General features: G+C 39.9%; 2 protein-coding genes across 5 annotated transcripts in view; one reads left to right on the top strand and one right to left on the bottom strand.

Annotated features, from left to right (window-relative positions):
• Positions 1 to 483: 483 nt before the first annotated feature.
• abhd5a (abhydrolase domain containing 5a) lies at positions 484 to 10,841 on the bottom strand. 3 transcript variants are annotated; one of them, XM_053630591.1, is made up of 8 exons: positions 10,790 to 10,837; positions 10,187 to 10,267; positions 7,693 to 7,778; positions 5,298 to 5,670; positions 3,743 to 3,897; positions 2,168 to 2,279; positions 1,741 to 1,927; positions 484 to 1,381 (listed from the first exon to the last, which is right to left on the bottom strand). In XM_053630591.1, the coding sequence occupies exons 1-8, from the start codon at positions 10,822 to 10,824 to the stop codon at positions 1,292 to 1,294; spliced, it is 1,119 nt and encodes a 372-aa protein (XP_053486566.1). In that variant the 5' UTR covers positions 10,825 to 10,837; the 3' UTR covers positions 484 to 1,291. The 3 variants fall into 3 exon arrangements, with proteins under 3 accessions (XP_053486566.1, XP_053486575.1, XP_053486564.1); XM_053630600.1 differs by lacking the exon at positions 10,187 to 10,267 and having other exon boundaries at positions 10,790 to 10,841; XM_053630589.1 differs by having other exon boundaries at positions 10,187 to 10,829.
• A 702-nt stretch (positions 10,842 to 11,543) lies between these two features.
• The window catches only part of ano10a (anoctamin 10a), a 30,482-nt gene continuing 26,133 nt past the window's right edge, over positions 11,544 to 15,892 (top strand). The window contains exons 1-2 of one of the 2 annotated variants that reach the window (XR_008386530.1): positions 11,544 to 12,391; positions 13,337 to 13,487. Coding sequence is in view for 1 of the 2 variants with exons in the window: in XM_053630577.1 (XP_053486552.1) it covers positions 13,349 to 13,487 (139 nt within the window). In the remaining variant the exon portion in view is untranslated. The remainder of the gene's footprint in view (positions 12,392 to 13,336; positions 13,488 to 15,892) is intronic. The other variant, XM_053630577.1, reaches the window with a different exon arrangement.

The following is a 15,892-nucleotide window of genomic DNA, read 5'->3' as shown; positions in this document are numbered from 1 at the left end:
AGCATGATTTCGAATACCATTTATACCCTTCATATTGGCACATAATACTTAAAATGCACATGCTACAGTACACAGATGCACCAATGATACCGATGTATCAGCCGATAAAGGCTAATTTTCATGCTATGGGCCATTGGCAGATAGTTTAAAAACATCCGATGGTCAGGGCCGATTATATCCTGTCAATCACAAGAGGGTGGGAAAACATATTGATTTCATGCTGTGCATAAAGATGTCTCTTGTGTGGAATGACGACAAAACTGCAGTTTGTAAGCTCTGCACCACTAAAATTTTACACCAGAAGTGAGCAGCAGTGAAGCGGGAGTTTTGGCGTCGAGTCATTTTTTAGCCACGCTGCTCACGCTGAATTAAAGCGCCAGTACACCGTTGAAAGATTTAAATAAAGATGAGTTGACAAAAAAGTATATACTAATATATATATATATATATATATATATATATATATATATATATATATATATATATATATATATATATAGCACAGAAAAATATATTTGTAGAGTAGCATTTTTCATATCCAGTTATTGTTAATATATAAAAAGGTTTATATTATATATTACCAGTTTGATGTTAATGATGAAGTAGAAATGCTTTTGTTTGTGGTGAGTGAGTGTGAGACTAACAGGAGGTTTTTTTTAGAATTCAGTCAATGTTAATATGAATTAATAACATTCAATAAGTTAAGAAATCTTGTTGAAATGGAGAGAATAAAGTTTTTATTTGCATTTCCTTCAGAATTGTGATATTAATTATTATTAATTTATAAGAAGACATAAAAGGCAGAACTAGCGGTATCGGCCAATATCACTCATCGAACAATCGGTTATCGGTATCGGCTGAGAAATTTAGTATTGGTGCATCTCTAATAATTATTGCTCATTGTTGCCCCTTACATATATACACACACACACACACACACACACACACACACACACACAGTTAAACCTATTTATCAGTGACTATATAGGTTAGCAGATATGCTCCTATTATTGATTGAAAATGCAGTAAACATCAATCAGTACAGTAATCCCTGAATGAGCACAGCTATGACAATGTTAGTTGTAAAAACTCCAGCTATCAGCAAACCTACAGTGTGCAAAATGCGGGTCTGGTGAAGGACACACTGTAATGAGTGCTGCACTGCGACATGTAAATACATACAGATTTACAGAGGTGCTCTGGCCAGCTCTTTAAGCCTGTATATAATATAAGAGGGAATATAATGAGTTTAATTTAAAAAAAAAAAAAGGCAGTCCTTCCTCATCACCCTTCAGCTCACTGTTTCACACACATGGAGTACCCTGTGGTTGAAGTCTTCGGGTTGGTCAGCAAATACATAGTGTCCTGCTCCTCGTATGGCCTAGAGACCAGACGCAAGACGAGTGAGAGGAGAACGAATATATATGACCATTTCATCATAACTTCATAGAACCACAATGTTTACTAGGTCAGAGATCACAATAAATATTCTGAGAATGACATTAAAGCTTCACCAAGTGACTAAACACCGCCTTGATATAAATACTGCCACTTTAACTGATAACTCATTTTTATTAGTACTTTACTATCTTCAACTTTTGCAAAAAAAAAAAAAAAAAAAAGTGTCACAAATCTTACACAAAAAAAAACAAACAAACAGAAATCCTAGATTCAGGTCAACTCTTAACAAACAATCCTGATAAATCCCAGTGTAAAGTGAAAGGTTAATGTAGAACTCACGATTAGCTCCACGTGGGAATTTGGCCTCATTTCTTTGATTGAATTGCCGGAGTGGCCATCTATGCTGGAGCGTGACCCATAGATCACGGTAATGGGAATGTCACAGTGAATCAGGCCAATGCGCTGCAGCATGGGCCGCTTGGCCCAGCCGTATGAGATGGTCATGTTTTTGAAAGCTGTTTCCCCACTACAAATAATTTTTAAAATCAGTTATTAGTAGTTTATTAGTGCAGCCATATCAGACCAAGTACTATTGAGTGAAATATATTATAAATATGATTTATTATTACAAAAAATAAAAACATAAAGCAACAGATTTCATCTGAAACTAATGACAAACATCAACAGTAACTGGTAATACCTGAGAGCAAGAAAGAGAAACAGGTTAAACACGTACGTAAATAAAGAGCTAAATAAATAAATGCACCTTGGGCTTTGGACATTAAGATGGTAGATGTACTCTGGGACTGTGCTGTCATTAAACATGGCAGAATATTTCTTTTTAAAGTCAGGTCGCACAATCTGCACTAGACCTGGACCTACATGGTGAGAAAATGGCATACTGTAAAATAACATTTCAACTAATGTGCAAAACAAATTTAGACACACAACAGCATACATAATCAGCAGAACCACCAATATCAAAGAGGAATAACGTGTAGTCAAGCTGAGGAGGGGGTGGGGGTGTAAAAACACTGTAGCGTTTTAATATTCCTTTCACAAATTACTAGGTAGAGGTAGAGAACTGGAGTACGCATATATTATATATATTATATATATATATATATATATATATATATATATATATATATATATATATATATATATATATATATATATATATATACACACACACACATATACACACACACACACACACACACATCCATCCATCCATCCATCCATCCTGTATACCGCTTATCCTTCCTTCAGGGTCACGGGGAACCTGAAGCCTATCCCAGGAAGCAAGGCGGGGTACACCCTGGATAGGGTGCCAATCCATTGCAGGGCACATTCACATACACATTCACACACCCATTCATACACTACGGACACATGCCAATCAGCCTACCATGCATGTCTTTGGACTGGGGGAGGAAACCGGAGTAGCACGGGGAGAACATGCAAACTCCTGCAAACTCCGCACACACAGGGTGGGAATCGAACCTCCAACCCTGGAGGTGTGAGGCGAACGTGCTAACCACTAAGCCACAGTGATTGATATTATATATACACACACATTTTATTTTATATATATATACACGGCATAGCTAAAACTTGGGGGGGGGGGGGGGAGCTACCGCTTGTCTGTTTCAGTTGAAGACGCTAGAAAAGTTTACATGCAAGTTTTTTCTTAATCTATGAAAAATATGTTACATACAGCAGTTAATAAAAAAGCATACATGGAAACTAGTGTCTACATCTTAAGTAAAACAGATGAGAAGGATCTCTTTTCTCCAGGTGCCTGAGCACTCTACTGTTCTACTGTGCTGTTTGAGTGCATCTGCAAAGGTACCCGGATACTCTACTATTTCTGGTAGATTTTTTTTAAAGTCGGGATCTGAGGACACTTTTTCAGCTAATACTGCCCACACCTCCTTGCATGAGGGAGGTGGAGTTTTGTGACGGTTTGCTTCGCCAAATTCAACCTGCTAACATGGTGGATAAGTGTTAAAGAGGCTACACAAACCATGTAAATGCTGGCAGGCCTGTAAGCAAGCCTATTACACATGTGACCAACTCCTTGAGGTGCAATAATTATGAGTCAGACTTTTCTTTCTTTCAATATCTTTAAAAAACCATTAAGATGAAAATGCCAAAAATATTGGCCGTTTGTTATAACGTTGTAATAACTCTGTGGTCAAAGCCCTTATACTGTGGCTAACACGTGGCAAACAGAGCGCCATGTTTTTTTTCATCCTGAGATAATAACGTACCTCCTTGTAAATGTATTAATTCTCAGAAAATGCTTCGTCTAGTTGTGAAAAAAGTCTTAACCTACCAAGCGGCCCTGCAAGGCGAAGGCCAGCCAGTGGGTTGAAGGGGCTTAGGATGGCTCCGAGGACTTTAATCCACACAGGAAAGGGTCTGTCCTGTTCCCCAGCCTCTGGACACTCTGGAAAACCCCATGGTTCCACCAGGATCAGATGTTTTACTCTGAATAACGTAAAATAAACATAAGACAACTTATATTACCTTCACCGATGAAATTCAACCATCATAGTATAATCTGAATTTGGCCAGAGAGCTGTTATACACAATGAAAATCACAGAGTGAATACTGAATAATTCTCATGGCCAACATTGCTACATAAAAATTATGTGCATCAATCCATTAATTTCTCATAAAATGTTAAAAATGCTTTAATGTATTTGCATACTCCTGATATTAGCAAAGTTAGTATTATATAAAGTATATTAGGAAAACCAAAGTATGAACTATTAAAAAAAAAAACATAGCAAAAACAGGACAAATGGAGTGGTATCTGAAACACAATTACATTTTATTAAACACTGAGGTTATGGGTCAGTATCTTCTAAAGAAAAGAGTGCAAGAAAGACGTGAAAAATAACCTTGCTTTGAGAATAAACTCAACACCTTAATTACACCTACAGCATCACAGCAAGAGAGAAAGTTTAAAAGTGCAATAAATAGAACAGCAAGTTTAATTTCACCTGACATTTATTGATTACTCAAAAACTCAGTTTTTTTCCAAAAGGAGGATCTTTTTTTTTTTTTTAACTGGATAACACCATGCTATGTTCTTTGCAAGATATTGCATACTAGGCCTAATTTATCAAACTGGATATAAATGACCGTATTCGTAAATCGGTCAGAGGAGCATTTACACAAGAAACGTGGCATCCATAAAAATCCAGCTACTTTGGGAAAAACTAGTTTGTATCTTACGGGAGATTCCGAGTGTGTGAATTTGTGTAGGAGACTACTAATGTGAACTTTGACTGACAGACTTAAGTAGGTGTGAGTTACTGCAATTTTCTACGTGGATTATGCTGTTGGCTTTAAAGAGTTCATTTATTTCAAACTCGCACACAAATTGAATGGAAATTTTGTGAAAATCAGTGGATTTCATAGTAATGATTTGAAAGCGATCAAACCAAAACAAATCCATGAATTAAAACAAATATGACTAACCATTCAATTAGGACAAAAGAAATGGCACCCTTAAAAGGAGGCGCCGATGTGGTGCACTGTATAAAGGTGCATTGCTGTAAGATTTAACACATGCTGCAATTTCACAGTTCAGTGGTTATTTCATCGTTTTCAGCTCTTTGTGAGTTTTGTGGGCGTCACTAAACGTCAGCTCTGCTGTGAACACGCTTTGTAATTTATGGGCGATTGCCATTATTCAACATACACACACGAGTAAGAAGAGAAAGCAGTGTTACTGAAACTTGTACATTTGTCAGGAATTTTGGTTTGGTTTGGGTTAAAAGAACGCTTAATCGTCTTACTCACAACTAAGGATTGATAAATGAGACCAATTATCAGCGAGAGATAACACAAAGTGACATAATGAATCTTAACTGCAAACCTGGAAGGGTATTTAAGTGAGTATGCGGTTGCCAGGTATCCTCCCAAGTTGTGGCCCAGCAGGATTACACTCTCCAGGCCTAGTTTTTCCCTCCACTCTTCGATGGACTCCACAAACTGCGTTTCGGCCTCCTGGGCATCGGTGCTGAAATGAGGCCTGCTACTCTGACCAAAGCCGAGCAGGTCAAGAGCATACACAGGCCTCTGCTGGGACAGAGCATCCAGGTTCATAGCCCAGAGACCCACTCCACCGCCAAAGCCATGCAGCAGCACCAGAGGAGTCTTGCATTCCACGCCATCATTGAACACCAGCGTCCATAGCTTGTTGTCACCGGAGATGTTGACAAACTGCTTGGAGAACTTGCTCTGGATGGCTAATAGATGTAAAAGTCAGAGAGTGAAAGATTCAAATAAGGAGAAGTGGTCTATGTTTAGACTTGCTTAATTGGTCATATGTAGTCAGTACATGTAAGATAATCCAAGATTATGCTTTTAGAGTACATCCAATATATGTGGGTAGCACAAGCTAAATCTCTTGCCAGGATTTTTTTTTTAAGCTGGTCAAAAATAAGTGCACAATTGCACTATAATCACTATAATGATACAACATAACATTACCCAATTAAATATAATATGCACATTATCAGTGGCATTAAATGCAGACTACTGTTTCTTCATGGACAGCCGTGGAGGGAGGGGGAGCTAATAGTCTCATAAGATCACTTGTAGGTTATATTTTGCCACGAACAAAGTTTCCACATCACTGGCAACTGCACGGCTCACAAACCAGTCACAGCACTTCTCACTATCTGGCACACACAAATAATTTCATTTTTATTATTGCTCTGAACTCAACATCTGGAAGATACAGAAGTTGTCAGATAAGGTAAGGATTTGTTTTTTTAAACACCTTTTAAGCATGTGACTATGCAGGAAATATAGAACCCGGGATAGAACTGCTTGTGCTTACAGCATGGGAAGTTAATATTGAGTAATTTACTATTTTGTGTGATGAGAGTGGTGAGTGGGTGAAGAGATGAGAGGGTGATGAGATGAGAGGGTAATGAGTGGGTGATTAGATGAGAAGGTGATGAGAAGGTGATGAGATGAGAGGGTAATTAGTGGGTGATTAGATGAGAGGGTAATGAGATGAGAGGGTGATGAGAGAGTGATGACAGGGTGGTGAGATGAGAGAGTGATGAGAGGAAGGTGAGAGGGTGGTGAGATGAGAGGGTGACGAAAGGGTGGTAAGATGAGAGAGTGATGAGAGGAAGGTGAGAGGGTGGTGAGATGAGAGAGTGACGAGAGGGTGGTGAGATGAGAGGGTGACGAGAGGGTGGTGAGATGAGAGGGTGATGAGAGGAAGGTGAGAGGGTGGTGAGATGAGAGAGTGATGAGAGGAAGATGAGAGGGTGGTGAGATGAGAGGGTGACGAGAGGGTGGTGAGATGAGAGAGTGACGAGAGGAAGGTGAGACGGTGGTGAGATGAGCAGGTGACGAGAGGGTGGTGAGATGAGAGAGTGATGAGAGGAAGGTGAGAGGGTGGTGAGATGAGAGGAAGGTGAGAGGGTGGTGAGATGAGAGAGTGACGAGAGGAAGGTGAGACGGTGGTGAGATGAGAGGGTGACGAGAGGGTGGTGAGATGAGAGAGTGATGAGAGGAAGGTGAGAGGGTGGTGAGATGAGAGAGTGATGAGAGGAAGGTGAGAGGGTGGTGAGATGAGAGAGTGACGAGAGGAACGTGAGAGGGTGGTGAGATGAGAGGGTGACGAGAGGAAGGTGAGACGGTGGTGAGATGAGAGGGTGACGAGAGGATGGTGAGATGAGAGAGTGATGAGAGGAAGGTGAGAGGGTGGTGAGATGAGAGAGTGATGAGAGGAACGTGAGAGGGTGGTGAGATGAGAGAGTGATGAGAGGAAGGTGAGAGGGTGGTGAGATGAGAGAGTGATGAGAGGAAGGTGAGAGGGTGGTGAGATGAGAGAGTGTTGTGAGGAAGGTGAGAGGGTGGTGAGATGAGAGAGTGATGAGAGGAAGGTGAGAGGGTGGTGAGATGAGAGAGTGATGAGAGGAAGGTGAGAGGGTGGTGAGATGAGAGAGTGATGAGAGGAAGGTGAGAGGGTGGTGAGATGAGAGAGTGATGAGAGGAAGGTGAGAGGGTGGTGAGATGAGAGAGTGATGAGAGGAAGGTGAGAGGGTGGTGAGATGAGAGAGTGATGAGAGGAAGGTGAGAGGGTGATGAGATGAGAGAGTGATGAGAGGAACGTGAGAGGGTGGTGAGATGAGAGAGTGATGAGAGGAACGTGAGAGGGTGGTGAGATGAGAGAGTGATGAGAGGGTGGTGAGATGAGAGGGTGACAAGAGGGTGATGAGAGGGTGTAGAGAGGGGTCAGCACTCACGGTGCAGCATCCTCTCTTCTGCCTCTTCCAGTTTGCACTGAGATGTCGGGCACCATGCTGGCAGCCAGTTGGTGATGCCCCACGACCTGCAACATTTTAATATGAACTTTTTTTGCTTTTCAGTCTTTCTTTGCTGCAGATTGCAGCAACATTTAGGAATATTGCTTTAGCAAAGCTTACAGAACAGCATTCAGATATTTTACAGGACCACACACACACACAGGTCAAAAGTTTAGAGACACTCGACTGAAATGTTTCTCATGACCTTAAAAACCTTTTGATCTGAAGATGTATGGTTAAATGTGTGAAATCGGTGTTGTAGACATAAATATAACTGTGCTGACATTAATTTCTTTCATTAGAAAACAAATATTTTATTTACAAAAAAATATATTTTTTTAAACAGATGACTTGGAGTGAAATATTCTGAAAAGCAGCCAATAAGTGTCCATTATCGGTGTGAACTCCTTTAATGCTGTTTAAAAAGCATCTCTGGGAGATTCCTCAACAAATCGGTTGAGAAAATGCCAGGAATACATTTCTGGAAATTCTAGGCTAAAAGGGGATCTACTTTGAAGATGCTAAAATATTAAATTATTTAGATTTATTTGGGATTTTTTTTATCACAACATAATTCCCATAGTTCCATTTGTGTTACTCCAGAGTTTTGATGACTTTATTATTATTCTAAAATGTGGGGGGTAAATGAATGAGTGTGTCTAAACTTTGGACCGGTAGTGTACATTTAAGCTTAACAAAACGGCCAAATGCCAAAGATGCCAACACACACCAGAATGAAACAATGCCCAAGATAGGGATGATCTTTAGTCAGTATCAATGACTGGACTAGATCTTATCAGAATGAGGTTATGGATCACAGTCCATCTTGTGCAGGAAGACAGGCTCTGAGACAGGCTCTGACACAGGCGCCAACGTGGACATGTACTAGTGTGGAATGACAAGACTCAGTGTGAAGCAGGACTACATGAGGGCATGCACTAGCCCAGTGGTTTTCAAAGTGGGGGCCGCCAGGGGGCGCCCGGGGGGCCTCAACAATTTGGTGTGAAAAATAAATAAATGTATTAGGGATGCACCGAAATGAAAATTCTTGGCTGAAGCCGAAACCGAATATAATGAAAAACTTGGCCGAAAGCTGAAGACCGAACACGTTTTTTACCGTGTTTTTTCCATTTATTTTGCCATTTTTTTCACCATTGCATAAATTAAATAGTCAAAATGTGCTTTTTACTATTTTGTCTAGCTTTTCAAAGAAAAAAATCAATTACAAAAACTACAATTTCAAAATATTTATTTAACACTGAACAATTTTTTTTCATTCCATCAGGTATAGGCTACCAACAAGGCGCAATATAACTTTAAATAAATAAATGAGTAAAATAAAAATATTTTGATGTGGTCATCTTTGAGCCCCCCTTGACTAGCCAGTGTTAGGCCTATAACTGACTACTGAAAGAAACAAACTGTAGCCTACAACAAAAAGTGCATTAAAAAGTGCATTGACAAGAGTGCAAAAATGGTTCTATATACGGCCGATTATATTGGGGATATACACCGCTCGCGTCCCTGTACAACTCGCGGAGTATTATAGTAGATATAGTATAGTTAGATACGTTGTTATGGTCCTTGATAGATTTAGTTAGTTTAAACTATAGATTAGTTCATTTAGTCCCCGCTGGTTTTTCCACTCCCAGTCCATAGTACTAGTTCATGTTTCTTGTTTTGACCCTGTTTTCTGTGACCGCGACTCTGATTCCTGCTTTGCCCCGTTTATGCCTGTTTGCCGATTGCCCGACCCTTTGCCTGTCTTGACTACGTTTTTTGGATTACGACTTGGATTTGTCTGCCTGCCATTAAATAAATACGTCTTTACCTGCTTCCGTACTCTACTCCCTTACGTCTCGCGAAGTGACAGAATACTCCGGAACAGAAACAAAACAAACGCATGTCCACGCACTGTCCACAGTAAACATCTGAAGGGCACGTAGCTCATGCATGCGTGCGCGCGCGCCCCCTCATCGAGGTCGTGACATTCGCGCGTCTCACTCTGGTTGCTAGGCTATTTTGTCGCATCATCAAACATGTCATTGTTCGGTCAAATTTATTCGGCCTTTTCACTTATTCAGCCAAACACCGAAAATGCTTTTTTTTGCTATTTTTGGCCGAATAATTTCGGTTGCCGAACATTCGGTGCATCCCTAAAATGTATGTTTTCTCTTTGTCATTCTCAGACTCTCAGACACACACAATCAATTCCTAATGTAATGTAAAGTCAAGATGTAATTATTAATAAAAAGGAGAATATATTCAGAAGTCTGTATTTTTAATGTGTTTTAAAGACATCTTGCAAAAGGGGGGCCTCGGCCAAATTTTAATGCCATTTGGGGGGCCTTGCCCTGGAAAAGTTTGGGAACCACTGCACTAGCCCACCAAGCAAAAGCTTTGACAACATGCACCTATGAAGTTCAGTATTTACCTCAGAGTTGCGTCCAGGAATTTGACAACACTGTAGAAAAGCGTATGAATACGCAGAAACACCAGAGCACGCTGTACAAGTCTGAAGCCAAGACAATGTGAGGTAGTTGTTTGTTTGTTTTTTTTAGTATTTTGTGCTGTTAATGATTTAATAGAAGCTAGCTTTAAAAATGTCATATCATAAAGTCAGTTATTTGCACTTAAAGTCTAAACTACGTGTAGCAAAGCGTAATGAATGTACACATACACAGTTTTAACAAAACAAATGCAAGGCAGTTTATTAATTCAGCGACTAGCTCAGTAGACAATTGGCTTCCTAATTAACACGTAGTGCACTACATACCGTGTAGACACCATCACTTCAGACCGTATGGAGTTAATCAATATAGGGTGTATGAGGCTATTTAGAATCAGACAGCTGATAACCAGCAAGTCTGCTAGCTAACCATGTAACTACTACTACTACTACTACTACTAAAAACAGAGCGATTATATATCCCGCAGGAAACACGACATGTGATTAAAAATAATCACTCACCACACATTCCTTAGTTTATAAGGATATCAGAAACGATACAACGTGAAGCAACTAAACCGCTCTTACCCTAACCACAGAGGCGCCTCCGTGCCGTCAGCCATATTCTGAGAAGCACTTGACCTCTGACGTCACACTGAACGTTGGCTCACAACAACCAACTCGTATCCAAGCTGCATCCCAAATCACTCGTTATTGAATATGTAGTCTACTAAGCAGCATGCGCGTGAGCCATTATTCAACGCCCTCTACTAGTGCACTCCTATACAGAGCCGGAAACCAGTTGGGATTCAGCCATACTCAGCACTTTACGACGCTGAACTTTGACACAACTGTTTGTTCGCAAATATAACATGAAAAATACCTGTTTTTATTTCAGACAAAGATTCGTGTGCCCCCCCCCTCCCCCCCAAGTAGATTAGAAAGTAGACTTGGGATCAGCCTGCAAATATCAGATGACAAATCAGGTTAAAGAGTGCAAATAAAAAATGATTCACAAATATCTTGGAAATGTTATTTTAAGGGATTAAAATGTAGTAAGTAAGTAAGTAAGTAAAGAAATCCTTATGTCTGTCTTCCATTAATTTATTTAGGACTGAGTTACACCAAATGTCTTGCCTTGTAGGGTTTTACTTTATGGCAACACAACACTTTTTAGGTTCACTTGTTCATATAGGGCTTATTAAGGGAGTATTACAACTGTGTGTGTTTGTGTGTGTGTGTGTGAGAGAGAGAGAGAGAGAGAGAGAGAGAGAGAGAGAGAGAGAGTGAGTGTGTGTATGTGAGAGAGAGAGAGAATGTGTGTGTGTGTGTGTGAGAGAGAGTGAGAGAGACAGTGTGTGTGTGTGAGAGAGAGAATGTGTGTGTGTATGTGTGTGTGTGAGAGAGTGTGTGTGTGTGTGAGAGAGAGAAAGAGATAGTGTATCTGTGTGAGAGAGTGACAGACAGAGAGAGTATGTGTGTGTGTGAGAGAGAGAGTATGTGTGCGTGTGAGAGTATGTGTGTGTGTGAGAGAGAGAAAGAGTGTATCTGTGTGAGTGTGTGTGTGAGAGAGAGTGACAGACAGAATGTGTATGTGTGTGTGTGAGAGAGAGAGTATGTGTGTGTGTGTGTGTGAGAGAGAGAAAGAGTGTATCTGTGTGAGTGTGTGTGTGTGAGAGAGAGTGACAGACAGAATGTGTGTGTGTGTGTGTGTGTGTGAGAGAGAGAGAGAGAGAGAGAGAGAGAGAGTATGTGTGCGTGTGAGAGAGAGAATGTGTGTGTGTGTGAGAGAGAGAGAGACAGTGTGTGTGTGTGTGTGTGTGTGTGTGAGAGAGAGAGAGAGAGAGAGAGAGAGACAGTGTGTGTGTGTGTGTGCGTGTGTGAGAGAGGCAGAGAGAGTGAGTGAGTGAGTGTGTGTATGTGTGTGTGTGTGTGTGAGAGAGAGAGAGAGGGAAAGAGAGAGAGAGGCGGTTCACTAAATAAGCCCCAAGTCAACTCTTCAGTTCAGTGTTGTTTGGATGACGTGGAGGAGCAGGAGTTGGGTCACAGCAGCAGCAGCAGCAGCAGTTCCGTGGACCTCTCACACGGAAGTAGACCGCACTGAATCACTCCTTCTTCTATAACTTAAAATAAATGAGTCTTTAAGCGGAACTGCTCCTGAACTGCCGCTGTGCATATCCGTATAACTCTGTAAGTAGCCAGTTAGCAAGCTAGCGAGCTAGCACGTCGTCAGTTAGCCTGTCATTTGGTTTCTGTTTAAAGCTACGCATTTATTATAAACGAATGTCCTCATAAAGTCATTTTGTGTTGAATGTCAGATGTTGAGAATTCCCACAGGATGTTAGGAAGCCTCCTAGCTTATGTAACTTCTGTCTGCAAACACTGACTTCGCGCCCCTCCCTGTCATGTAGTTCACTGGCATTTCAAAACGAAATGCTCTGTCTGAATACACAAGAAGTAAATAATCTTCATATTTGTGCTCTGTGTTGTGTTATACGCTTCGGTCTGAAGTCTACACAGGGCTACAAATGTCTCTCCGTCTAATTCACCTTTAGCACGGTTCACTGTTTACATTGTGTTAGTACTATAAATATGTGACCCGTCTAGTTCTCGCCTCCGTCTGTTGAGGTGTTTAAAACACTCCCTTTATTCGTTGCCTGTATTGTAAGTATATAGAAATACTTTTTAATATTCGCTGTCTTATAGTTAGACCTTTTGATATTAATTCAGAGTCTCAGACAGCTCTTACTCTTATAGCACATACTCTTATTTTATTTTTATTTTTAACTGTAATGCATGCTCAAAATGATTGTCATGTAGCTATAATCATGACAGGAAGTCATGTTTATATATTTATTTAAAAAAAACAAAACAAACAAAATGTAAGGTCTATATTAAGTCACACTGGAGCTGAGGTCCAAATGTAAGACATTTGCATACCTCCAAAGTATGTTTTCAGGGGCATTTAAAGGTGGTTTATGGGTTCAAACACGGCACATCTATTTGAATATTACGTTCCAGTGGTCTAGTAGTCATCTGTAGATTAATATCTAAAGAGGATGCTCAAATATTGCCCCAAGCATCTGTTTGTGTCTGTTTTATCCGTGTGTGTTTTCTCATCCGTATCTTGCACAGGGATCAGGGAAAATGCAAAACAGTTTGTCCATCTCTGACGGCGATGGTTGTTCATTTGGTCCCTTGGTGGTGTTGGAGCTGGCTGAGAACACTGAAGCAGAGGCCATCACATGGTTATTAAGCAGAATAAGAGACAAGCAGCAAAATGGAGGTAATACTACTACTACTAATAATAATAATACTCCTACTAATAATAATTACAACATAATTATTCATAAAGCGCCTTTCCCAAGCTCAAGGTCACTGTACAAGGAGATAATACATAAACACAGCATCAAACAAATACATGCATCATATATACATACATACATACATACATACATATACACAGTAACTAAACAGCTAAATGCTATACAGAAGAGGGCTGGAAATACTGTAAGAAAGGATAGGTTTTTAATTGTGTACCCATGTAGCAAAGTCCCACTACAATCAAGATTCAGCTGGTTGAGGCGGCCGAGTATGGATCAGAATCTGAGTCGAGAGTCAGGAGTAGAGAAGAGATTCTTGATAATGAAGCATTTATTTACAATCTTGAATATGCATCTGAGGTATGCAGGTGTAATATTGTATGGTTTACACTTATTGCATGAATGCATGACACAGAACATAACCAGCAGCATAAGTAAGGCTCAACAGTCATCTTATACTGGTGTGCGTCGCTAATAACGGAACGTGCAGGAAACAATAACCAAACATTAGTTCCTTGGACAGGCTTTCTGACAACCCATTTAGGTAAGACACTAGCTGTAATATAATCTAGCTTGGATGCCGATAGTGACAGATCATTTTGTGAAAATGCAGTTTATAATCCTAGAACGTTTGTAGTTTTGGAGTCGTTGTGGTTTCTGAACTCTACAGGTTGTGATGTCGCACTGTTTCTCTACAGTGCTTCTTTGGCAAGAGATACTGTGCACAGAAACCTTTGAGCCATGCACCATCCGATCTGAAAGGCTTAATATGTTGATAGCGTGTTGAGGAGTTTACTACCATGTACGTTGATAGATCTTTTCAAAAAATGTAATTTTATTTCCAAAACATCCTCTACATGATTGCTATTTTGGGTAATCACACATAGAGTCGTCTCTCCCAGTCATAATGAACTCGTTAACACATCTGGTGTTACGCACGTAATAGCAAGTCCATTGCAACCTTGTGACAGCTTCCCGATTCAGCCATGAGAACGATTTCAATAGGTTCTTCCTTTGTCAAAGGTATTTCCCCTATATATGGAGACTTTTGGGACACCCTGTATATCTAAAAGTCAGCCATGGTTAGCGCAATGCTACACCACACATACCATCACTTCAGACAGAAAGTGAAGGAGTCTTGTATACCTCATCCTCTAACGAAATGATCCTTTGAGGCAGACAAACTTTACAGTTTGTTTGGTAAATAGCCAGGGCTGTTTCAAGCTATAAGTTGTGTAAGTTGGCCCATAGGGACACCAAGCCACCAGGGGAGCCCTGTAAAAATGCTGGATTCAAAAGTATTAAAGGTTCAACAGCCCTGCATATAGAGTGCTGTAGGGATGATGTATTTTTGTAGGCCAACCCGGAAGTTAGCATCACTCTGGTTCCCTTGATAAAAAGCCAATAGGATTTTCCATTGGCTTTTAGATTATTGCAGAAAATAAGCATATAAAAATTTCATGATTGAACTTTTAAGGATTTTGAAGCCAAAATACAATCGTCAGAAGTTAAAAGCTAAAGTTAGGCTATAAACAAACTACACCACTGTGGCAAGACTTCAACGTGACCACCACTACACTTCCAATTTTTTTCCAATTTCCAATGTTTTTTCAAATTTTTCCAATTTGGAAAATACTATAAATTGATAAATCTACAAGCTGGAAAGTTTACAAGAGTGTGAGTATAAACACAATGAGGCTGTAGTAGATGAGTTTTCCTGTTGTGATGATGTTTAATGTCCCCGACAACCTCTGTAGTCCTATTTAGCCACTTGTTAGCAACCGTCTTTTTCAAAGATGTAAAAGCCTAACAAAAGCACAAGTGGGGTATTACTGATGTATTTTATATTGTAGAATAAAATCTGAAAATATCTTGAGCTTGTGTCAACAATAGACCTTATTTCAGTCATTTAACCAAAAACACATTCAAGAAACACATTGACTTTGGGGCGATGGAACCAGAAAATGCTAAAATGCTAACTCATTTCTGGGTTTTCGGAGTCATTCCTGCAGCACTCTATACTGCACTATTCTATATCAAATCAAATCTAAAGCTAAAAAAAATCCATAAAAGGACCTAAAAGCACCCACACTAAGCATATTTGCTGGCATTATATCCCTTCTGAAACCTCAAAAGCCTCATAATATAAAATCCAAAACTGATCCAACATATGAAACTGGAACAAGTTGTGCTCATGCTCAAAATGACCAATTTTAAAGTATGTTTTAAAGTGGCCAGACTTTGCTGAAATATCACAGATTTAGTCACACAGCTTAACTAAATTATGCTTAATCGAGTAATTGTATTATACCGTGTTATACTGTTCATTTAGGGTTGATTTGAAATATTGAAAGATGTCAAATCTTTT

Source organism: Ictalurus furcatus, chromosome 1 (assembly GCF_023375685.1).
Source record: "Ictalurus furcatus strain D&B chromosome 1, Billie_1.0, whole genome shotgun sequence".
Classification (NCBI taxonomy): domain Eukaryota; kingdom Metazoa; phylum Chordata; class Actinopteri; order Siluriformes; family Ictaluridae; genus Ictalurus; species Ictalurus furcatus.
Note: the sequence above shows the minus strand (reverse complement) of the source record. Positions and strands in the feature narration are given on the sequence as shown.